The following is a 23,846-nucleotide window of genomic DNA, read 5'->3' as shown; positions in this document are numbered from 1 at the left end:
CTCCCTCCCTACAATGGCAGAGTCTGGCTGCTAATACCTCCACCCTGGTATAGGGGAAAAAGGCTCCGTTCACCTTTACAACTATCCACCAAAAGTATCAAGCAGGCCTGCTTTATTGCACAATCCAGATCCAACCATTTTCAGCATGTAGCAACGAGCTAGCATTGTTGATGCTGTTGTTTCACAGTGGCACAGGCATTTGAGATAGACAGATTCGACACGGAGGGAGTGGAAACGAAATCCATAAATGGTCGCCACCAGTCATTCAGAGCGGGTTGGAGCATCCATGCAGGGAGGAGGGTGGAAGATGATTGTGATGCTGCAGACGCAAAGTGCCGCTGTGTGTAAATTCAGCTTGAGCAGGACCCTGGCCATTCACACCAGACGCACTGCTTTGCTCCGCGCCGGTGACAACTTGTACTGACTTCCGGGATCATGTCTATGTTCCCCGGGTTCTATATTCCCCGTTTTTCACTAACCCTAAACCTAACCTCCCCCAGACCCAACCCAAAACCTAACCTCTCCCACCCCCCACGCCTAAACCTAACCTCCCCCAGACCCTAACCCAAACCTCTCCCAGGGAACATAGCGGGGAACATAGGACCCTATTTGGGAAAAGCGGGGAACATAGGACCCGGGGAACATAGGACCCGGGGAACATAGGGATGACCCCCTGACTTCCTATCTGGCTTCACACAATCACTCGCGGGTCTCACACAAAAATAGATCAGACGCCGAAACAATCTCTGCATGGGGCGAGCCGGCCGCATCACGGCTGGTCTGACTGAACGGTCTAATGTGCTAACAAGTGCGCCAAAATGAAACTGGCTGCGCTTCCAGATGCTTCGTCACTTCAGCGTCTGGTGTGTTTGCACCTTTTCGCATCCATTTTGAGCCATGCCTGCATGCATGAGTTCAACTCCTTCCCGTTTGACCTGGCCTCCCCAACCTTCCACACCCTACAGTCTGCCTGCCTCTGATGAACTCATTGCAGACTTAAAATCAGCCCATGCTGCAGGAGAGGAGAAGTTGACCACATTCTTGCAAGTCCCGGGGGCCCTATCTTCGCAAAAGCGGTACGCCGCGCGCAATGCAAATTGGGGGCGTGCACAAGCGCATGCCTGTTATAATTTTACTGGACATAGGCGTGCCACAATCAGGCATTTCTGCGCAGAATACGGGGCTGCACCTCTTACGCGCTAAAAAAAAAACACCTCTTATGCGCTAAATACTCTGCTGCACTTGAGCGCACCATAATCTCTATGCTGTGCAGCGCAGAGTAAAATTCCTTTTGGATATGTCATTACACACGGACGTGCCACACCAGGACATCAAATTCTGCTGCTAAAATTGGATATTAGCAGATAATTCAGTGAGGCAATCAACTATAACTCACTGAGAAACTTTTATCACATCACAAAGAGGGAAATTATTGAGAAAATTGAGAAAACTTGTTGGACAATGGACATAGGCTATTCACCTTCACCTATCACATAGTCTCGCTGGCCAGCCTCGCCTCCCACGCAGGTCTCCATAGTGGGATTGCGATGGGCGGTCCTTTGCGGCAGTGCCCTTGGAAAATAGTTTCCAACAATCCAACTTGCCCTTTTCAGCGTGTAGCAACGAGCTAGCGTGTAGGTTTCTGCCGTTAGCTTGCTAGCTAGTTAGCGTTGTTGTTTTCACTGAGGCGGCAGGGCACTATTTACAGCGACATACAGGGAGGAGGGAGCGGAAGCTGCTCTGATTGACGTGGTCGGAGCCAATGACAGAGTTTGTAATAAGCCGGGAGCAGACATCCGGCAGCCACTGAAACAATCGCTCCAATGGGGAGCAGCTGTAGAGCAGGGGAGGGCTTATCCCAGTTGCCTGTTTCCGTGGCGCCAGGGGAGGCTGGCCAGCGAGACTAACATAATTATGAAATTACCCTCAGAACACAATAATTGTCATTACTAAACCATGTTTGGTAGGCATGAATTTGCAATTAAAATAGCTATAATTCACCATTGTTAATCTCCGTCCTTACTCTAAAAATGGTAAACCCCAAACAACACATACGTATATGTTGCCATTCAAAAGTTAAGTTTTCACGTTACTGGATGGCAGCCATCTTGGAATTCTGGGTCAAAATTATGTCAGAGTGTTAAACTGATGTCAGAATCAGATTCTTTGTGGTTGACTTACACCGAAAAGTGTCTTCATACATTATTCTAGGTGCTCTGGTTCAAAAGTAAATTTTTCAAGATTGTACCAGTGGCCATCTTGGATTTGGCCGTCTGGCAGAAAGTCGCAGGATGTTTGGGAGGGGCCTGGGGGCTATTTTAACAAAAGGCCCATAGAAGTAACCCTAACCCAAATTACTCATCAAAAAATGTTAGCCAGAGAGTGGTCATGGAATTGAGGTTATAGCATCAGTTATCAGAAACTGTGATTTCCTTCTCACGTCATTAGATTCACCATTGATTAGTTACTTTAACAGTTTATGATGTTCTATATGGTATCATTGTAATCCTTGACCATGAAAACATAGGGATAGACATCACCTTTTCTGTGTTATCATGTGTGGTTCAGGAGATATGATGCAAACTACATAATTCACTTATGGCGGAATTAAAATGGCCACCACGAAGCATTTTTGTGATGGCTTAATTTCTGAAGATTTACGGGGCCCCAAACTATATGCGTACCAAGTTTCATGCTTTTATGAAAAAGTGAACATAATTTTCACATATCATCTGGACTAATACACAGAAATCAGGTTTTGTCATTTATATGGAGAAGGTTTTTTACAGAGTGATAACTATCAATAAGCTACCAGATTGGCAGGGTTATCATACCAAAATATAAACTAGAGACATGTAGGAAGACAAAAATACAAAAATTGCGCGGCCCCCTTAGGTGGTACCGATTTCACCATTGGCCCATGGACTAATTGCATTGTATCCTTCTCAAAACACCACTGAATTCACCACAACACCACTGAATTCACCATTAACTATTCATGTGAACAGTTTATGATGTTGTATAGGGTGTCATTGTAATCCCTGACCATGAAAACATAGGGGTAGACATCACATTTTCTGCGTTATCATGTGTGGTTCAGGAGATATGATGAAATCAGGGTTTTGTCATTTTTTGGGGGTAGGTTTGTTTACAGAGTGATAACTATCCTTAAGCTACCAAATCGGAAGGGTTATCATACCAAAATATAAACTAGAGACATGTAGGAAGACAAAAATAACAAAATCGTGCGGTCACCTCAGGTGGTACCGATATGTCAAAATTTCAGCCTTGGCCCATGGACTAATATGGACTGTTTTGTGTGTGTGTGTGTGTGTGTGTGCGTGTGCGTGTGTGTGTGTGTGTGTGTGTGTGTGTGTGTGTGTGTGTGTGTGTGTGTGTGTGTGATGCCTCCCCTGTCCTCCGTAAATCCTTGCTACCCTCACATCCCTCAGAGGTTCTGGGGCATGTTTTTAATCCCTATGCCTCAACTCTCCCCCCTTCCCTCTCTCTCTTTCTCTCCCTCTTTCTCTCTCTCTGTCTCCCTCTCTCTCTCGCTCGCCCTCTCTCTCTATGTCTCTCTCACTTCCTCTCTCTAGGTGCTGGCTGCGGTTGGATACATACTTTATCTGGAGCTTCATAGGCCCTGCAACCCTCATCATTATGGTGAGACACACACACACACACACACACACACACACACACACACACACACACACACACACACACACACACACACAGGACATACAGACTGGGTGCCACAGGTGCGTGCGTGAAGAACGATGCTACAGCGAGGTGTCAGTTAATCTCCTGCCAGGTTTGCCTGAGCTCCTCGGCATTGTAAGCCGAGGCATACGTGTCAACCCGAAATGTCACTTTCACTCTCCGAATGGGCCTCTCTCGCATTCCAACAATCTTTGCTAGGTCACAGGGCAAAATGTGCTGTACATTAAGTCCGCTTATGGTCAGAGGCTCAACCAATGTCTGCTCCTCACCAGGAAGGCATCTGATGATCCATCTACATGAGTAGTCCGTCAGGAGTCCACGCGTGGGCTTCTAGCTGCTCCGTGTACCATATACTTTATTACAGCGGGGCCCAATTACACACCTGCACAGCACAGAGGCAAGGCGAGGAGAGCCAGGCAAACACATTTGACAGCTTCTAGTCTTTTCCATGAGAGGTGTCATGGCGTGATGCATCATCAGTCAACACAGTGTTCTTGCGGGAGAGGGGGGGAAACGCGTCACACACCTCGAACAAGTAAACAGAGTTAGAAATAGATACAAAGAGTTAGACGACGAGACAGACAGACAACAACAAAGAGCCCAAAAGAATGGAGACAGACAGCGCCGGAGAGAAAGAGAGAGAGCGAGCGAGCGAGCGAATGGAAGCAATGGGACATGTTGCCAATTAGCTGAATGTCAGCATGTGTACACTGATGTTCTGGGCTCGTTGTGGAGAATGTCAGGCGGGCGATCGGCGATACAGCCCGAGAGCCGGGAGTGGAAGTGTGGGCGGTTCAGGTGGGACTGTTTTGGTTTTGCCCATTGGGCAACGTTGCGTGTGTCGCCATGGAGACACATAGCAACAGTCCAGACAGACAGACACCGTTAAGACACTGCGTCTAATACATCAGCCAAGCCGATCGAATACGGAGAATGTGAGAATGGGCTCCTCTCGTTGTAACGATGATCCTTAATGGATGTAATGGCTGCAGTCTCCCCCCTCACGCTTAAAGCTATTTTGAGCAAATAAGGGGGGAGTTGATTGTGTGCTGATATTGTGTCCCAGGCCAATTACTGCTGGGAGAGACAATGGAATGAGATGCATCGCGCGCGCGTGTGTGTGTGTGTGTGTGTGTGTGTGTGTGTGTGTGTGTGTGTGTGTGTGCGCACACGCGTGAGTGAGTGAGTGAGTGAATTGCTATGGCGACACGGTGACTTTAATTATGGACTGCATTTATATAGCGCTTTTATCCAAAGCGCTTTACAATGTGCCTGCATTCACCCATTCACACACACCGAAGGCGGCAAGCTGCCACGCAGGGTGCTGGCACAGCCGTCGGGAGCAATCTGGGGTTCAGTGTCTTGCCCAAGGACACTTTGACATGCGGACCGGAGGAGCCGGGGATCGAACCACCGACCTTCCGATTGGTGGACGACCCGCTCCATCTCCTGAGCCACAGCCGCCCCAAATTAGGCTCGTTGTTTTGCGGAATATTAACTTGTGCGCCTGTGTGTTTCAGCTCAATGTCATCTTCCTGGGTATCGCTCTTTATAAGATGTTCCACCACACGGCCATTCTCAAACCAGACTCTGGATGTCTGGACAACATCAAGTAAGTGTGTGTGTGTGTGTGTGTGCGTGTGTGTGTGTGTGTGTGTGTGTGTGTGTGTGTGTGTGACTGTGCACGACGATACGCACTTCTATCTACCATCTATCTTTTATGTCAGCATGCCACTTGAAATACATTTCACCTTTATCTGACATCATTACAAGACGGCGCTATTCATTCCAGCCGTGGTATTATTATTCTCCTTCTCCGTCATGTCACTATTAGTCATATCAAGCCTGTCACTGAAATATGACTTCACCTCCGCCGCGCACTGGAGCTGTCTCCGCTAAGCTAACTAATCAGGATTGTTTTATTTCCCCGTTCCAATGGCGCTCAAGACAAAGGGCTTAGTCTAATTCAAACAATATGGCCGACGTGGCCCCCGAGCTCAACGCCTGAGAGGTGCGCGGCCCGGTCCAAAGAACGTAAAGCACCAAAATGGCTTGCTGGTTTTGATTTATCATTTCAACATTACAGCCAATGTATCTTTCCTGACAGCAGTTTTAAGTAGGGCTTCAAGTGGGGAGTGTTCCAGAAATACAGAACAAACTAGCTGATCCACGCTTCAGCGCACTGCAGGCTAAAGTAATCAAACACGAAAGCTCGATGAAAGATGAAAACAAAAGACGTGATTTAGATTTCAATGTTTTTGCAGCTTTTTTTCTCTCTCTCTCTCTGTCTCTCTCTCTCTGTCTCTCTCTCTTTGTGTTTCTTTTTGATGACTTTCTCTTGAGTCTCTCTGAGCACACTGGAGCCAGAATAGGTTTTAATGTGTTTCACTTCATTACTCATGTGTCTTGTGTCGTGGCTCATTGATTCGTTAATCATCATCATGTTCTTTGTCTTATGATTTATTTTGACGTTTTTTCTTCCTTTTTTTGGTTTTCTTTGTCTCTTTACCTCCAAGCCCTCATACGCGTTGTCTTTGTTGTGGATCGGCTCTGGTAAGGCCGCTCACCAATCGGGACGCCTGTCTCGTTCCTAGAGGCATTGTGATTGGTTGTTGTCTCATGTGCCTGTAGACTCCTGCCCACCCATCTGTGCCCACCCCTAAACGAACCCGGACTTTTGACTACCCGCTTCCCGCCCCGTAAAATGGATTTCTTGTTCGTTGGTGATTTGTGAGCTCCCGCGACCTATAGAACTAATGCGCTATTGAAATATTATAATGGTGAGATGTGAATGAGGGGGAAAGTGAGCGCGGTGGAGAGAGTGCGACTCGGGGGAGTGATGGAGGGAGAGGTGGAACGGAGGGATGGAGAGGAGAGGGATGAGTGGACCCTTTATTGAAGAGGGTCGTCAGACCAGCTTTATTGGAGGTTCAGTCTCGCCTGAATGGTGCCACAGAGGGCAACATCCAATCAATCAGCTCCGTCTCACTCACTTACTCTCCTTCCCTCTCTCTCCCTCCCTCTCACTCTCTCCTTCCCTCTCTCTCCCCCCCTCTCACTCTCTCCTTCCCTCTCTCTCCCTCCCTCTCACTCTCTCCTTCCCTCTCTCTCCCCCCCTCTCACTCTCTCCTTCCCTCTCTCTCCCTCCCTCTCACTCTCTCCTTCCCTCTCTCTCCCTCCCTCTCACTCTCTCCTTCCCTCTCTCTCCCTCCCTCTCACTCTCTCCCTCCCTCTCCTTCCCTCTCTCTCCCTCCCTCTCACTCTCTCCCTCCCACTCTCTCCCTCTGTCTCCCTCCCTCTCACTCTCTCCCTCCCTCTCACTCTCTCTCTGTCTCCCTCCCTCTCCCTCTCTCCCTCCCTCTCTCTCGATCTCTCCGTTTATTTTTCTCCCATCCTCTCCGTGTCTCCATCCCTCCCAGCAGAGGTGCTCACTGCCCAGTCAGCCAATCAAATTAACAGCCATCATCGCGGCCGTGGCAGAGCAGAAGCTGTGACCTTTTAGTGGGAAATGTCATTTCTAATGGCTGTAATGTCCCTCTACTTACCGCCCAGCGGAGGCGCTCACGTGCGCGCATGCACACACTCGCGCACCCCACACACACACACACACACACACACACACACACACATACACACACGCACGCACCACAGAGTTCTCTCTGACATTTGGCCTTCATGGCTCACTCCTGAATAGGCGTCATTCCGAAACGGAGGCTCAGATCCTTGAAAAGTTTTATTGAATTCAATTCCATTAAATTGTTATAGTTACAATTGTGCTAAAAGACTTCAAGAGCCACTTCTCCCTTGCGAAAACCTTCTTACCCTCTTAATGCACTCATCTTTTTTTTTTGTTATCAAGCTTTTTCGGTTTTTCTCTCCCCAATTGTACTTGGCCAATTCCCCCTGCTGTCCCGCTCGTTGCTGCGCCCCCTCTGGCGATCTGGGGAGAGTTGTAGTAGACTAGCACATCCGATACATGTGCCAGCCCGCCTCCTGACAGCGAGGAGTTTCACCTGCAGGACGTAGCCCGTGGGAGGATCACACTAGTCCCCCCCAGTTCCCGTCCCCTCCGAACAGATGCCCCGACCGACCAGAGGAGCCGCAGCGACCAGGAGGACACATACCTTTCCCACCCGCAGACACGTCCAATTGTGCCTGTACTGTATGGACGCCCGACCAAGCCGGAGGTAACACGGGGGCTCGAACCTGCGACCCTCGTGTTGGTAGGCAGTGAATGTACCAGTGCCCTACCCGGACGCCCGTACTGTCAATAATCGGAGTGATCTAAATGAGCCAATGTACTCTGTCTCTCTGCTCCCTCCCCTTCCTTAAAGACAACGAATCTTTGAGGGAAACCCTCCCACTGTTTCTCTCCAGTGTGAGGGCTCTGAATGACCCCTCTCTAACCCCTCCTCCTGCCTCGTGCTCCCACACGCATCAAACACGGAACCATTAGCTTGACTAACTCATGTTACTGCAGGACAGCAGGCAAGCTTCTCACGCCGCAAACCCTGCTGGAACAGCCCAGCTGCCAGAATAAAATGTCGGCCATTGTACGTTTCTGGAATCCATGGATTATGTAGAATATGAACATTTCTGAACAGGAAAAACAAAATAGCCTAAGCATAACCAAAGTTTTAGTTGCCTAAACATAACCAAAGTTGTTTTATTTGCTCTTAATGTTAGAAAGCTAGAAAGATTTTCAAATTAACCTGTTTTGTTGCAAATTAGACGTAAAATGGCATGTTTTAGAAACATATTTTGCCGACATTTTGCTTCAAATTTACGTTGATATCCTACATATCCCTGGTTTTCAGACATGTACATGTAAAGTACCAATGTTTTATTCTGGCGACTGCAAAGTAGCAAAAGTTGAATTGTCCCTAAATAGGATGTCCTGGTGAAGAAGGTATAAGATGCTTTGGAGAGACATATCAGACTAACGCTAGAGACATATCAGACTAACGCTAGTGGTTCTCTTGGTATAAGATGCTTTGGAGAGACATATCAGACTAACGCCTGGTGAAGAAGGTATAAGATGCTTTGGAGAGACATAATCAGACTAACGCTAGTGGTTCTCTTGCCTCCTCCGTCAGGTCGTGGGTGATCGGGGCCATCGCCCTGCTGTGTCTGCTGGGCCTCACCTGGGCCTTTGGCCTGATGTACATCAACGAGAGCACGGTCATCATGGCCTACCTCTTCACCATCTTCAACTCCCTACAGGGCATGTTCATCTTCATCTTCCACTGCATCCTGCAGAAGAAGGTGAGAGAGACACGTGTGTCTGTGTGTGTGTGTGTGTGTGTGTGTGTGTGTGTGTGTGTGTGTGTGTGTGTGTGTGCGCTTGCGTGCATGCTTATGCGTGCGTGTGAGAGTGTGTGTGTGTGTGTGTGTGTGTGTGTGTGTGTGTGTGTGTGTGTGTATCTGCGTGCGTGTGTGTGTGTGTGTGTGTGTGTGTGAGAGTGTGTGTTGTGTGCGTGCATGTATGTGCACTGCACGCAGAGACAAAGCAAGACAGAAATAGATAGACAGTGTGACAAGCAGACAAACACTCTCACATGCTATGATTGATCAGCAGGGGACACAGAAATAACTGCTGCCTCTCTCAGATGGAGCTGTCACAGGTTTGATTGGTCCTTCAGTTATCCTACTGGCTCACTCCTCTCACCCATTCACACACACGCACGCACACATACACACACAAACACACACACACACACACACACACACACACACACACACACACACACACACACACACACACACACTCATTCTTTCTCTCTCTCTCTCAGGGATACACGACATTGGACATTTTTTGACGATATCTGATATGCTGATGTTTTCCAACTCTTTGGCCGATTGCAGATGCTGATACCGATACATGCGCACATTTCTCCACATCATTTCAGAGAACGTCAAGTCTCTCCTGTAGTGGAAATAACATACTTTTATTATGCCTTCTCTTATTGTGATGGCCCACTGGCACATGCAGACATACTGTAAACGTGTAAATACTGTGCAATGCTTTTCAAAATGTACACACACATTCACTGCGCCAAATAAGAAAACTATTTCAACTTAGGCTTTTGTAAAACATGCCATATTTTATGTATGTAAGCATCGAGCATTTGGGCATAATGACTGTAAAGCGTGATTTTATCGGCCCGTCTTATTGTCAGAAATGTTCGTTTTCAGGGCGATGCCGATATTTCATCTTAAAGTCGAACTGAACCTGTTCGTCACGTGCATAATGAGTCCGTTTCAGACTGAAAACATAGTTTGTCTAAGATGACAGGTTGAGAGGCGGGTCATAGTATCATGTCGATGATTTTATTTGACAATTCTGGGGACTGGATTGGGCTTTGGCCAATCATGGCGTGTTCCACCCCCAAATCGAGTGGGATTCAGCGTGTTGTCGTGCTACGCGAGTGGGATCCGTGGAGTACCAGGCAGCCAGCTGCTTCGTGCGGAGCGAGCGGACAATCCGATGAATGGGTGCTGCCCGCCCGCCTGGAATCTCCGAGCGGAGACCCCTGACATCTACGCTCTCAAACGGTCTCAAGCGCGCGCCTTTTACGCTATTTCTGTAAATACGATATCCCTGGAATGCGCGTTTTAACAAGCCAGTTACATTTCTTTGCATTCTTAGAGATTATAGTTTTTGTTTGTTGTTCATGTTTCTAACAATTGGCTAAGTTAGTAGTTAGTTTATGGGATAGGAATTCTGCCAGATGACAGGTACTAGGCGCCATTTTCTACTTCATTTGGAAGAGAAAATTATCCAGAAATGAGGATTTGATTGACAGCTGCATGTCGTGATATGATTGGTTGAAATGGGGTAGAAATTTGATAGTACTGGGTGACGTCAGCAAACTGTAAATTACTGTTATCAATGAAATCTTGAAAAACGAACTTTTGATGTGAAAAAGTGTGAAAAACTAAAGAAATTAGATTGTTGTGATTTGTTTGGCATACATTATTAAATAGGTGCACTGCATAGTATACCCAGGTATTTGAACTAAAAGAAAAGAAAAGTCATTCTTGGGTTCAGCTCGACTTTAAGGCCTGATACCGGCTGATACAGATGACGTGCCAATACCATCGTGCACACCTCTCTACTCACACAAAGACCCACGCACACACACGCGCACACACACACACACACACACACACACACACACACACACACACACACACACACACACACACACACACACACACACACACACACACACACACACACACACACACACACACACACACACACACACACACACACACACACACACAACACCGACTGCCTGCTACGAGGCTGCTCGGCCTAAAGGATTATGGGTATTTGTGTGTGCATATGGATCACTTCTTATAGATATGAGTTACAGTATATGTTGTTTCCAGGAAGGGCCTACACATCCTGGCATATTTTTCTACAATCTCCCACACGCTGTCACTGCCTGGGAGGAGAGAAGAGGAGGACGGATATGGAGAGAAAACTTGTCAAAATGCTTAATACTGCAGCCCACAGAAGACTCTTTAGTCTTAAGTAAACGGCCAGTAAAGTACGTGGGTGTGTGTGTGTGTGTGTGTGCATGTGCGTGTGCGTGTGTGTGTGTGTGTGTGTGTGTGCGTGTGTGTGTGTGTGTGCGCATGTACGTATGTGAGCATGTATGGAGGTATGTGTTAGGCCATGGGTTCAGGTGTCCAGAGACATGTCTTCAGAACAGTGCTGAGGTTTTCCTTGGCTGTGGCCCAACACCGTTCCTCCCGAGATGCGCGGAGCGACTCGGCACACAGCTGTTCAAACAGGCCATGTGGCAACACACGTCTGCCAGTCCGACTAGCTTGTTCAAAAGCAATTACAGCGCTATTTGTTCCAACTTGATTGGGATCTAAATGCAGATGTTATGTGTGTGTGTACAACTGCATCATATGGCTCCCTATGGAGGACATGTCCATTCTGGATGGATGTGGATGTGTGTGGGAGGATTGATGCCGGGGCAGATGTTGATGGGGAAAGTAAATCAGGGGGAATTACGGCAAAGCAGAAGTTAATGGGGACATTGTGTGGAGTTAGTCCCTTACAGTTCATGTTTTGTTTTGTCATTAGTGTGCTGTCTCCTTTTTCACCAGAACAGTGTAATAGCACTTATACCATGGTCTGGGTGAATACTCGATTCTGATTGGTTGCAGGGTGTCCATTAAAAAGTGATAATGTACAGTTGGTAAAGTAGTTCGGCCAAATGGTCTGTTCACCATTCATATCAATGCGCCATAGTTTCAACAGTGTTGTCAAGAGAGCTGTTTGAGCTCTATACCACCGTTAAGGCTTAATATAGCAGTTTTGTAAGTTTTTTTTTTGAGTCGATTAAAGTAAGTATTTAAATCACACCTGTGTGCTCAGTTTATCAAAAATAACTCTTATTTACAATTTTGATTTTCGTTTCGGAGATTTCGATCCTGAGCCGTCAGGTCAGCTGTTCTGTCGAAAGCCTTTGCAGCAGCCAGCGCGAGCGCTCTGTACCGCTCTGCATTTCACTTGAATTCCCCACACATACAGCACACGCAGGGCGCGCCCCCGCTGCTCTCTGTCACTTCCTGAAACTCTTCGCTCTTAAATGTTAATATACTTGGCCAATACAGATCGCGGAGGCAACCGGTTCTCGGCTGCGCCTCGGACCGGTTCACGCCTCTGCGTCGTCCCTTAAAAAGTGATAATGGACACCTCGTCGGGCATTAACCCTTACATAATGTATATGTGCAAGCGTGAAAGTAACTAATTACATTTACTCACATTACCATAACTGAGTAGCTTTTTGTGTACTTATTTGTGTACTGCATTTTTTCAAGTCAGTAAGTTTACTGAAGCACACTTCTTTTTGTTACACATTTTGTGTAACAAAAAGTATGGAGAGTCTCCATAAGCAACAGAAACTCGACAATCATAAATTGACAAATTGTGGAGGCATCACAGAATGGTCACTCAGTAAAGAAGAGAAGAGGAATCTGGCTTTACTTTGTTTGTGAAGTTGATTTTGTAATGTCCAAAAATTCTAATTAAAAGTCATTCTATATATATAAAATTTAGTATGTGGGCTCTGTCCACTGTTTCAAGTTCTGTGTTCAGCAACAGCTATGCCGTTTTACGTGCGATCGGGCTGATACCTTCAGGATGGGTAAGGGGCACCCCGTGCGGGTGACCTGACGGAGCTGGATTTTTTAATTCGGTGATTGCCCTAATTAGCTAATGATGTGATGTCATCAGTGATGATGTCATCAGTGATGATGGAGCTGGATTTTCTTATTAGGTGATTACCCTATACCTGATGATGTGATGTCATCAGTGACGATGTTATGTCGGTCTGAGGCTATGTAAGATGTCAGTCTGAGGCCTATATAAGAAAAAAATAGCACCTGAGCCTAGGCGATGCCTAGTTTTTTAAAAGATCACAACACAACAACGTTCTCTTTTCTAAATCTCCAACTTTTACTCTGACTTCATTTTAAATGAGCTGCTTTTTCCTTTTAGTAGAATAATTTTACACCAGTACTTTCACTTCAACTTAAGTAAAATATCAGCCAAATAATAAATATAATTCTACCTGAGTAGGACATTCCAGGACTTTTTCCACCACTGACGCTGACATCATACAGTACGCCAACTCCTCTTCCTTTGTGTATGTGTCCATCCAGGTGCGCAAGGAGTACGGCAAATGCCTGCGTACTCACTGCTGCAGCGGCAAGAGCGTGGAGACCTCCATCTCCTCCTCCAGTAAGACCACCACCTCGCGGACCCCGGGCCGCTACTCCACAGGCTCACAGGTGAGCTTACCTGCCTGCACACCTGGACGCTACAGCACGGCAGACTCCCAGGTGAGGCCAGGGGGCGCCACCCCCACCACAGTTCACTTTCAGCTAGGCTCAGTGCAGAGGCGTGCCAGCTTTGCTATAGTGCTGTAAATGTATATTGAGAATGCTCTGTTGTTTACTAGAAGAATCAAGTTTATTTGTATAGCCCTAACACACAAGCATGTCTCAGAGGGCTTTACAGAGAACGTGTCTATAGCTAAACCTAGCTAAGCACAATCAATAAAGAGATTTGAACAACTTATGTAAAGCTTATGAAAAACCAATCTGGGAACCCAGAGTCTATTTTTATTTGAAAAAATAGACTCTGGGACAGCCCTACCTTTTTCCCCCCGGCTTCCTGTACAGCGCGCCTCTCCTGTCCACCGTCACTTCCTTTTCCGCGTCCGTTTTGGCTATTCGGCTAATAACGTTATCGCAAAAACACCCCGCATAGAAGACGTCAGCTCGTCTCACAACAACAGTGGAAAATGACTGGAGGTGTCGTTGTGACAGGTAGTTTCGCCAAAGTCGCGGCGCAAGTTGCTATTCAGACTGTAAACAGGGGAGCACCGACGCGGAAAAGGAAGTGACGGTGGACAGGAGAGGCGCGGCGGTGTACAGGAAGCCGGGGGGAAAAAGGTACGGCTGTCCCAGAGTCTATTTTTTTTTCAAATAAAAATAGACTCTGGGTTCCCAGATTGATGAAAAACAAACATAGTCGATATAGCATCACAGTTTACATGTGGATTGTGTATTGAAAGTGAGATAGCCTCGAACCCTGACTCACACCGCCACACGTTGATGCTGATGATACACCAGTAGATGGAGCACAAATGGTGATTGACGGGTGATTTCCCCCCCTCCCCTTCTTTTATGCTTGCTATTCTTTGCTTTGCCCCCCTCCCCCGTTTTTTACTGCTTCACCCGCTCTATTTTGCCTGCTTTCTTACCACATTTTCCTTTTGTCACCGTCTCCTTTCCCCCCTACATCTTTCCTTCCTTCTTCCCTTGCTTCCTTCCATCCGTTGTCCCTCCTTGTCATCGCCGATCCTCTGCCTCTTTATCCCTAAATTTTCCTCTTCCTCCCCCTCTCTCTCTCTCCCTCCCCTCCCTCCCCCGTCGCCTCCCGCTCCCCCTCCTGCGCCGCAGAGTCGTATCAGGAGGATGTGGAACGACACGGTGAGGAAGCAGGAGTCTTCTTTCATCACCGGAGACATCAACAGCTCTGCCACGCTCAACAGAGGTAACGGCGGGGTACCTACCCATCTGCATCCTCATCACTGTCGCCACGTATCGTACCTTTATTAATAGCGGAGCCGGGGCCCAGACGGGCGCGCGCCGGCGCCGGGAGACGCTGTCAGCAAGCGGCGTGCGGGCGAGTCCAAAACTTGTGATATAGTGCGCGAGCGAGCGCGTTCTCCTAGGATATTAGCAGAACACACTGTAAATAGGACTCGCTACTTCTTTGCCACTTCAAAGGGACGAGTTTAACAGGGAGAAGGAAGAGATGGGAGCAACTCGCTTGGCATCGCTCAAACATCCGGCGGTTTGCGGTCCCATTAAAATGTGACAGTGGAGAGTACACAGTTGCTATAGTGTTCCTACCCCGTTCTATCTCCGCCGAGAGTGTCACTCTTTGAAGTGTTGCGGGTAAAGAAGCGGTTTAAGTAAATTGGAGTATTCTGAGTTGAGCACCTATGGTCCCTTTACTGTTGTAAGCCGTGCAGAGTTCCCGCTAGGTCCTTGATTATTAGCGGGTGTTTTGTGTGTGTGTCACTCCATGTGAATGTGGGCGTAGAGTAAAGAGTGTATAATAAAGCCACTAGCGAGCTCGTTACCGCGCGCCGCTGGAAACGTATGGCGAAGCATACGGACGGATAAACACCGCGCGCTTTTTCTCACATATTCCAAGGACTAATTAAGTAGCTGTAGCTGTCCTCGCCAAAGCCGGGAGTCTAGCAAGCGCTGATTTATGCATGGCACTTAACGGGGGTAAAAACTCGGGAAATCTCACAGCGTTTCCTCCATGCGAGAGGCACATATAGGGGTCGCCCTGGCTTATCTGACTATACTATAGTTAGGAAGTTAGTGATGAAGTCATGAAATATGTATTAGGGTTAGTCCACTGTAGCGTTCTCCGTGTGTTCAGAGCTAGCTCCTCCCTGCCCCTATAGTGTAAGCCACCGTATTGTACTGGAGGAAGACAATCCGCGAGGGTGGTGTCTGAAGGCCGGTGTAATGAGGACACAGACATCCAAATCGCTACAGCCACCTTCACACACACGCACGCGCGCGCGCGCACACACACACACACACGCGCTCACGCTCGCGCACACACACACACACACACACACACACACAGCCATTTGTTAGTCTGTAAATCGAGGTGTGGCCCTCGCTTCCTTCGGGCCACTAATAAGCTGTTAGCATGACAGATTGATGCTAAAGCAGACACGGTGTGTGTCAGCGCCTGAATTATCACACACTTAGCGAGGCAGGCTTAAGACCCCCCCACACACACGCGCGCGCGCACACACACACACACACACACACACACACACACACACACACACGCTCCTTCCCTTACATTTTAAAGTAGGGAGCGAAGAGCTACTTAGCCACTAGGTTTTAAATGACTACATAATGTGGCTTAGTGAATGGAGGCCGGAATGGAATAAATTGGCTATTCTGATAGAGATTGAGTTGTTTGAAGTGCAGGGAGAGTGGGATGGAAAAAGGAGCATGTTCATTTTAATTTTTACAAACCGTGTATCTTATATTACAGTAGTTACGGTATGTTATAGACTAGAGCAGGGGTTCTCAAAGTTTTGATGACCAACATTGGATTGCCCAATAAAAAAATTTAACTCTTTTTTGAGAAATATTTTCTTTAATTGCCTATTCTAGACTAAACGTCGTGCCAATTGTGAATCATGTGAGAAATTTATGTTGTCTTTTCTGAAACAAGCAAACACACATTTGTACATGTTTTAACACACACACACACACACACACACACACACACACACACACACACACACACACACACACACACACACACACACACACACACACACACACACACACACACACCATACCTGCCAACATTTGGCTGTGAAAAAGAGGACCCCTTTGAAAATGTTTTTTCCATCGCCCAAATGTGTGTGTTATTTAGCCACATTCCTGACAAGCTATGATACCTGAAACTTCACTCTGGCTTGAAACTGAGCCTCCTACAGCTTCTGAAAGTATCGAGAATCGTACCAAATATCACTCATCGCTGGCCACCAGAAACGTCCCCGAGGGCCACAATTGGCCCCGTGGGCCGCACTTTGAGAACCCCTGGATAGGACCTGATTCCCGGGAAAATGGTTCAGTATCCTGCCAAAGAATGCAGAGCTGCACGTGGGGGTGTGGATCCTAGTTGAGGTTGAGCTTGTTTCTGGCAAAGACGCAGTAGTGAACCTTGACTAATATGAACTGAGGACATGTTTCAAAGTTGACAATGTTGTGGCGCTTTTGTTACTTTCAGCCACTCTGCTGTGCCACTGGTCAGAAGTAGAGCATCGCCACAGAGTGGCAGTGAAAGTAGAACAAAGGTCTGACCGGCCAAGACGAATTCGCCCAATACTTAAACTATAAAGACACAGTGTAGTACGTCAATGTCAGACAGAGGGGTGAAGGTGCAGGAGGTCGCGGTCGCTTGTCCAATGTTCTCCTGCAGTATCTTAATGTGTACATGATGTGTCTCGCTAGCCTGCTAAAGCCATCCTGATCACCTGACCTCACGTCCTGATCACCTGACCTCACGTCCTGATCACCTGACCTCACATCCTGATCACCTGATTTCGTGAAATTACAATGTAAACTGGGCCAATCGGGGACTGCGCGCCGTGGTTGAAAACATAACTGGCCAATCAGGGACGCCGCTGGCAAAGCAGTAATGGCGTCTCCCAAGGCAACGAGCAGTAATGTTGATGTTAGTACAGTAAACACAGCCGTAAGGGACTCAATAACGGCAAATGAACAAGAACAAGAGTCTGCACCAGCGGAGTTTCTCGGCGGAAAAGACGTGCTTCCGCTGATTGGCTGAAGGAGTCGTCTGTCAATGAAAATACTCCCGCCCACTGAACTCAATGTGAGTGGCTGGAAGATGCGTGGAGCCAAAACAGAATGTGAGATCACGTTACAGTGTCAGGATGGTTTTACCAGACTAATGGCTCCCACATACAGTAGGGAGGAAAATACTCTGAGAACACACTGTTTTGTGCCCCCTATGTCCATAAACTATCCTGTAGCCATGCTTCTCTGCTCAAGCATACTCTACTGCTATGTGCAGCCAAGTTACTCTATTCTCTCTCTCCCCCTCCCTCTGCTTTACACTGCTGTCTCTCTCTCTCTCTCTCTCTCCCCCTCCCTCTGCTTTACACTGCTGTCTCTCTCTCTCTCTCTCTTTCCCCCTCCCTCTGCTTTACACTGCTGTCTCTCTCTCTCTCTCTCTTTCCCCCTCCCTCTGCTTTACACTGCTGTCTCTCTCTCTCTCTCGCCCCCCTCTTCCTGTACGCTGCGGCTGCAAGAATGACTTTCTTGGCTTTCTCCCTCAAACTATGTTCGCTTGTTTGATTTACATGTCCTCTTCTCTCTCTCTCCCTTCCACACACTCACTCTCCCCCCTCACCCTCCCCCCTCACCCTCCTCTCTCTCTCTCTCTCTCTCTCTCTCTCTCACTTCCACTCTGCGACGTCAACACGCTCTCTCGCTCCCTCAACCTCTATCCCTTCCCTCTGCCTTTTTCCCCTGGCTCACTCCTCTCTCTCTCTCTCGAACTTGCGTGTTGCTCTCTCTCTCCCTCTCTCTCTCTCTCTCTCTCTCTCTCTCTCTCTCTCCCTCCCTCCCTCTCTCTCTCTCTCTCTCTCTCTCTCTCTGCCTGTACCAGGAGCGATGGCTAATCATCTTATAACTAATACTCTCCTTCGTCCCCACGGTACTAACAATCCTTATAACACTCTGCTGGGGGATTCTGCAGTCTATAACAACCCAGCCGTGGGCATGTACAACACACAAGGTGCGCCCCATCTTCCTACAACATCATATAGCATGTGAAAAGTTAGCTAGTCATCTTCCTACAACAACATCATATAGCATGTGAAAAGTTAGCTAGTCGTCGTCGTAGTTTTGTCCGTGTGAATTAATTTTGCATGCGTCTCTGAGTCTAAGATGTTTGCTTCTCTGATACACTTTTGGCCGTAGATCTGATCTAGCCTTATTATGACTCCCAGGTGAGGCAATTAATCACACGGCAATCATCTTTCACAGAGGACACCCACTGGGCAGTTCTCACAGCACATAAATGTTGAGATGAAATTCTCCCCGTGATTTATGGAAAGAGTCTGGAAAAAAAGGCCACGCGCAGATATATTGCGTACAGTATCGGTTGCCGTTTGGAGATATCTTTTATACGCCCCCTGGGAGCCATGAAGTGTTGGTGCTATTTTGTGCGAATGTTCCGTTTTATGTGCTTTCCATGTTGAATGTTATTTCGTACGTGTCTGTTGGGACTTGCTTGCACTGCTTCCTGCATCTCTGTAGAGCTACGATGTTGTTTTAAATGCGATGATGTCTTTGCGGTTTCATGTGTTAAATAAATGATCATATGAAAGAGGCCCTCGTTAGTGTAACACATGCACGACCTCAAAGCAGACTTTGATTTTGAGAAGCGGAGGAAGTTCCATGTTATACATGTTTTTCATCCTGCTCGCAATTACTGCATCGTCGCCATTGTAGATTCTCTAGTTGGTGAAAGTTGTCTCTCTTGATGTGTGAACTCACATGTGTGTGTCTCTTTTCTCTCCCCTCTCCTCCATGCTGTCCCTTAGCACCTTACCGAGACACAAGTACGGGCTAAACTAATACTCGGCTACTTCAATATCTTTCACTTTCTTTTCTCTCTTCTTGCCGTCAAAGCGCTCTGCCAAATATTGTCCAATCTATAGCCAAACCATATCTTTCAGCCTTGTCGAAGAGTTTCCCCATACAGCTGTCTTTTGTGGTCACTTTGCCACATAGATTTAGAACATCCATTCCTATATATATATATATATATATATATATATATATATATATATATATATATATATATATATATATATATATATGATGATAATAACAAATCTAAAAATCAATACTGTATATCTCATCATTACCACTTTTTATCTCTGAAATTTAGTTTCCAATTTGCCACACACAAAACACAACAAAAATGTTTTTTCTCAACAATTGAGTTAAATTTGAGAACAATAGTTTTACCCTGAAAGAGTTCTACATTCTGTCTGTTTGTGCTCAGTCATTTTGTTAGTGTCACTAGATGTCTCATTTGGCAACACGGCTTCACTTGTGTTGCTGTAGCGCTGGCAGTTATTGAGAAAAGAAAGTTTATCTTTTCTTGAGGTTTCTCTTGAAATAAGTTTTTGATGCTTGAAGCATTTTTCCCTTCCAAGGAAATTAGCATAACTACTTTTTAATCCTCTCTATGCAAATACACTCTCCATGATATTAAGAAATAATTAACATCTTCCTTCTGAGAAATCCAATTTTCCTAAATGGTTTATTTAAGAATAGTAATAATTATGACTTTTTTTTTATTATTATTTGTTTCTCAGAGGGAATCCTGAACAACGCAAGAGATGCCAGCGTCATGGATACGCTTCCTCTCAACGGTAACCATGCCAACAACTACAGCATGGCGAGCAGTGAGTACTTGAGCGACTGCGTCCAGATCCTGGACCGCAGCGGGGGCTACGGCACCCACGGGACCCATCAGGAGACCACTCTGGAGAAGAAGATCCTGAAGGAGCTGACCTCCAACTACATCCCGTCCTACCTCAACAACCACGAGAGGTCCACCACCGAGCGCAACCACAACCTGATGAACAAGCTGGTCAACAGCAGCATGGCCAATGGAGGTGAGGGCTTCTTTCGATCTGTTCGTTCATTGACTGTAAGGTTATTATAGTTTTGTATTTTCTTTTTTTTTCATCCTCCACCCCCCCCCCCCCCCCCCCCCCCATTTTCAGTTTAGTTTTAATTTGTTTTTAAAGATGGTTTGGTAGTGTAGCATCCAAGTGTATAGGCTAATAGTTAATATAGATATTAGATAGCTAATGACAAAGACTAAGACAAACTTGCACTCTCTTTGGAGTGTCATGAACTGCCTCTGTTTATTTCACATGTGCTGCTTCAACTGACGACAACAATAACCAGTCGCTGTGACCTGCGACCTCGCTTCCAGGCATTACCAATGGACAACAGTTCAATCGAGAGCATACACTAGTTTAGTTTTTAGTTTTTGAAAATGCTTAGTTTTAGCTTAGTTTTTATTCGTTTCTGTGTTAGTTTTAGTCCTTTTTTTATGTGGGGTATTTGTCAGGCGAGAGATTCAAAAAGGTCAGGAAAAAGTATTGTGTGATAAAAACATCTCACTAAAGGTGCGTTCACACCGACCTATTAAAGTTGGTCGCTGGCGTCGAGTTTACATACAAAGTCAATGCAAACGAGCGATTGAGCGTATATTCGCCTGGGAGAAAAATCGCTGGGCGTCCGAGCGGCAGAGACAGAGCGACAGGGAGAAAATACGCTCGTCGCTCAAGATGAAATATTCCAACTCGAGCGAAAATACGCTGGCATCAGTCGCTCGCTGTTCAATGCTGATTGGCTGCTGTGTGAGAGTGAGTCAAGGATCACTCTGGCTTGGAACAAACCGCTGGTTTATTGTGTGGCAACAAACCGCATTGACAGGCTGACAGCTGACATGAAGTGAAGTCTGTACTACCGGTATGGAGCTCGCATTAGGAGCACGCTGATAGGCTTAGCTTGTAAACAATGACGGTGGCTCGTAGTGGACAAACAGCATGACATTGCGTAACGTTATATCCCCCACATGTCCGTCATTTCGTGTGCCTGTTGATGAGCGATTTAAACAGAGCGACAGAGCGATTCCAAAGGGTTGACTTGAGCGACAGAGCGAAAAATAAATATCTCGGTGTGAACGCTCCTTTAGGACAGATGAACATCCATCCTCAAAAGACAACTATAAGAGATGTGTCAGTCACTGTGTGTGTGTGTGTGTGTGTGTGTGTGTGTGTGTGTGTGTGTGTGTGTGTGCGCGTGTGTGTGTGTGTGTGTGTGCGTGCGTGCGTGCGTGCGTGCGTGTGTGTGTGATTAAGCAGAATCCACCCAAAATACTAGGCTTACAGTATGTATGAAATAAATTGACAGACGAAAACTAAAGACATTTTCTGTCTTGTAAAAACGCACAATACAGTTTCAGTTAGTTATCGTTTTTTTGTAAAGCCTCGTTTTTATTTACATTTCAGTTAACAAAAATAGCCTAGTTTTCATAATTTCGTTAACGATAATAACCTTGATTGACTGAAATGATTTACTGATCAATTATTTACTGACTCTCACCCTACTCTCTGCGGTGGTCTCAGTGGTTAGCACTGTTGCCTCACAGCAAGAAGGTCCCGAGTTAAAAGCCAGGTCCGTCCCAGGTCCTTTCTGTGTGGAGTTTGCATGTTCTCCCCGTCTCGGTGTGGGTTTCCTCCCACCATCAAAGACATGTATGTTAGGGTCAATACTCCTGTCAGCCTCCAGTGCCAACTGTACAGTAGTTGGTCCCTGGGCGCTGCACTGCGGCTGCTTCTAGGAAGGCTCCTAGTAGAGGATGGGTCAAATGCAGAGGATGAATTTCCCCACGGGGACAATAAAGGATAACTCAACTTAATGTTTTCTGTTCCTTCCAGGCGGCATGGTGGGCGGCAGCAGCACCAGCAGCAGCAGCAGCGCTAGCGGTGTCAGCGGAGGCGTGTGCAGCAGTAAAGAGGACAGCAGCCCCATGGTGCTGGACAACCCCGTGGCCTTCCCGCACGAGGAGAGCCTGGGTCTGGAGATCATCCGCGAGGAGTCCAACGCCCCGCTCCTCCCCCCGCGGCCCCCGCCTCCGGACAGCCACCCCCCGCCGCCGCCGCCGCCGCCGCCCCACAGCAGCTTCTCCCGGCCGCGCCGCATCCCCCAGGAGACCAGCGAGAGCTTCTTCCCCCTGCTGACCAACGAGCACACCGACGAGCACGCGGCGCACTCGCCCGGCCACAGAGACTCGCTCTACACCAGCATGCCCGTGCTGACGGAGGTGCCGGACGGCCAGACGAACGGCCTGACGGACGGCGAGGAGGACAGCTCCGGAGAGCTGCAGCCGTGCAAGAGCGCCACCGCCCCGGAGCTGGACGACGTCTACTATAAGAGCATGCCCAACCTGGGCTCCCGGAACCACCTCCACGAGCTGCAGAGCTACTACCACATGGGCCGGGGCGGCAGCGACGGGTACATGGTGCCCGCCAACAAGGAGGATTCCGATTCGTCGCCCGAGGAGCCGCCCGTAGATCCCTCCCACCTGGTTACGAGTCTATAGAGCCAATCCGGAGACTTCTATCCCTCCCCGAGCCCACCCCTCGCACTTCCGACCCTCCAATGAAAATGGTTCTGTGTTGTTGACTGACAGACTGAGCTGGTCCGCCCCTGGATTGATGTACTGTGTTTTTGATATTCTCTATGGTTCATGACAATACGAGGTATCACTGGTCAGATGAAAGCAGGGCGATCGGACATATTGTCATCAATGGAGCAGACTGAATGGGCGGTTATGAGAAATTTGATGTGAATATCAATCCTGAACGGAACTGTTCACGTGAAAAGGGGAGGAAGGAGGGAGGGATTCTGTAATTTTACCCCACTTGTTACTTTAATCAGGATTCTTGGATTGACCGTAGCCCTACAAGTTCCTCAACATGGACCTCTAGCAGATCATAGCACCTAGTCTCCACTACTACCACTACAGAGGCCCGGCCCTCAGCACTGGTTAAAGGATCTCTGTCTGTCTGTCTGTCTGTCTGTCTGTTTGTCTGTCTGTCTCACTGTTAAAGACAATGCAGATGATGTCTCTTCCTCTCCAAAAGGGTACCACAGGACGTTAAGCCCTGGAGTGCTCGTCCTGAACTGGCCCCCCGACAAGGCTCCGCCCCACGACCTGCCAATCAAGTGGAGTATGTATGATAATATGCCCCCTCACAACCGATCATCCCAAAATAAACTGTTTTACCGGGCAACCGAACTATAACCATATCAACGCTGATGTTGTGAATTCTCCTCCTGTTCGTATCTGCTAAACCCGACTTGTGTCTGGGCTGGTGTAACATTCCTGCAAGTTGTAGTGACTGCGGCTA

The 23,846-nt window shown here is 47.4% G+C and overlaps 1 protein-coding gene across 1 annotated transcript in view; it reads left to right on the top strand.

Moving 5' to 3' along the window:
• Positions 1 to 23,222, top strand: part of LOC310775774 (adhesion G protein-coupled receptor L3-like) — a gene marked incomplete at its 5' end in the record, with an annotated part of 69,316 nt that extends 46,094 nt beyond the window's left edge. Inside the window, 9 exons of the mRNA XM_083635908.1 lie at positions 3,597 to 3,663; positions 5,244 to 5,335; positions 8,820 to 8,988; positions 13,414 to 13,593; positions 14,719 to 14,812; positions 18,506 to 18,634; positions 19,446 to 19,463; positions 20,229 to 20,531; positions 22,371 to 23,222. Coding sequence (XP_083492034.1) covers positions 3,597 to 3,663; positions 5,244 to 5,335; positions 8,820 to 8,988; positions 13,414 to 13,593; positions 14,719 to 14,812; positions 18,506 to 18,634; positions 19,446 to 19,463; positions 20,229 to 20,531; positions 22,371 to 23,035 — 1,717 coding nt within the window. The 3' untranslated portion in view covers positions 23,036 to 23,222. The remainder of the gene's footprint in view (positions 1 to 3,596; positions 3,664 to 5,243; positions 5,336 to 8,819; positions 8,989 to 13,413; positions 13,594 to 14,718; positions 14,813 to 18,505; positions 18,635 to 19,445; positions 19,464 to 20,228; positions 20,532 to 22,370) is intronic.
• Positions 23,223 to 23,846: the final 624 nt, after the last annotated feature.

Source organism: Poromitra crassiceps (genome assembly GCF_964638095.1).
Source record: "Poromitra crassiceps genome assembly, chromosome: 4".
Classification (NCBI taxonomy): domain Eukaryota; kingdom Metazoa; phylum Chordata; class Actinopteri; order Beryciformes; family Melamphaidae; genus Poromitra; species Poromitra crassiceps.
Note: the sequence above shows the minus strand (reverse complement) of the source record. Positions and strands in the feature narration are given on the sequence as shown.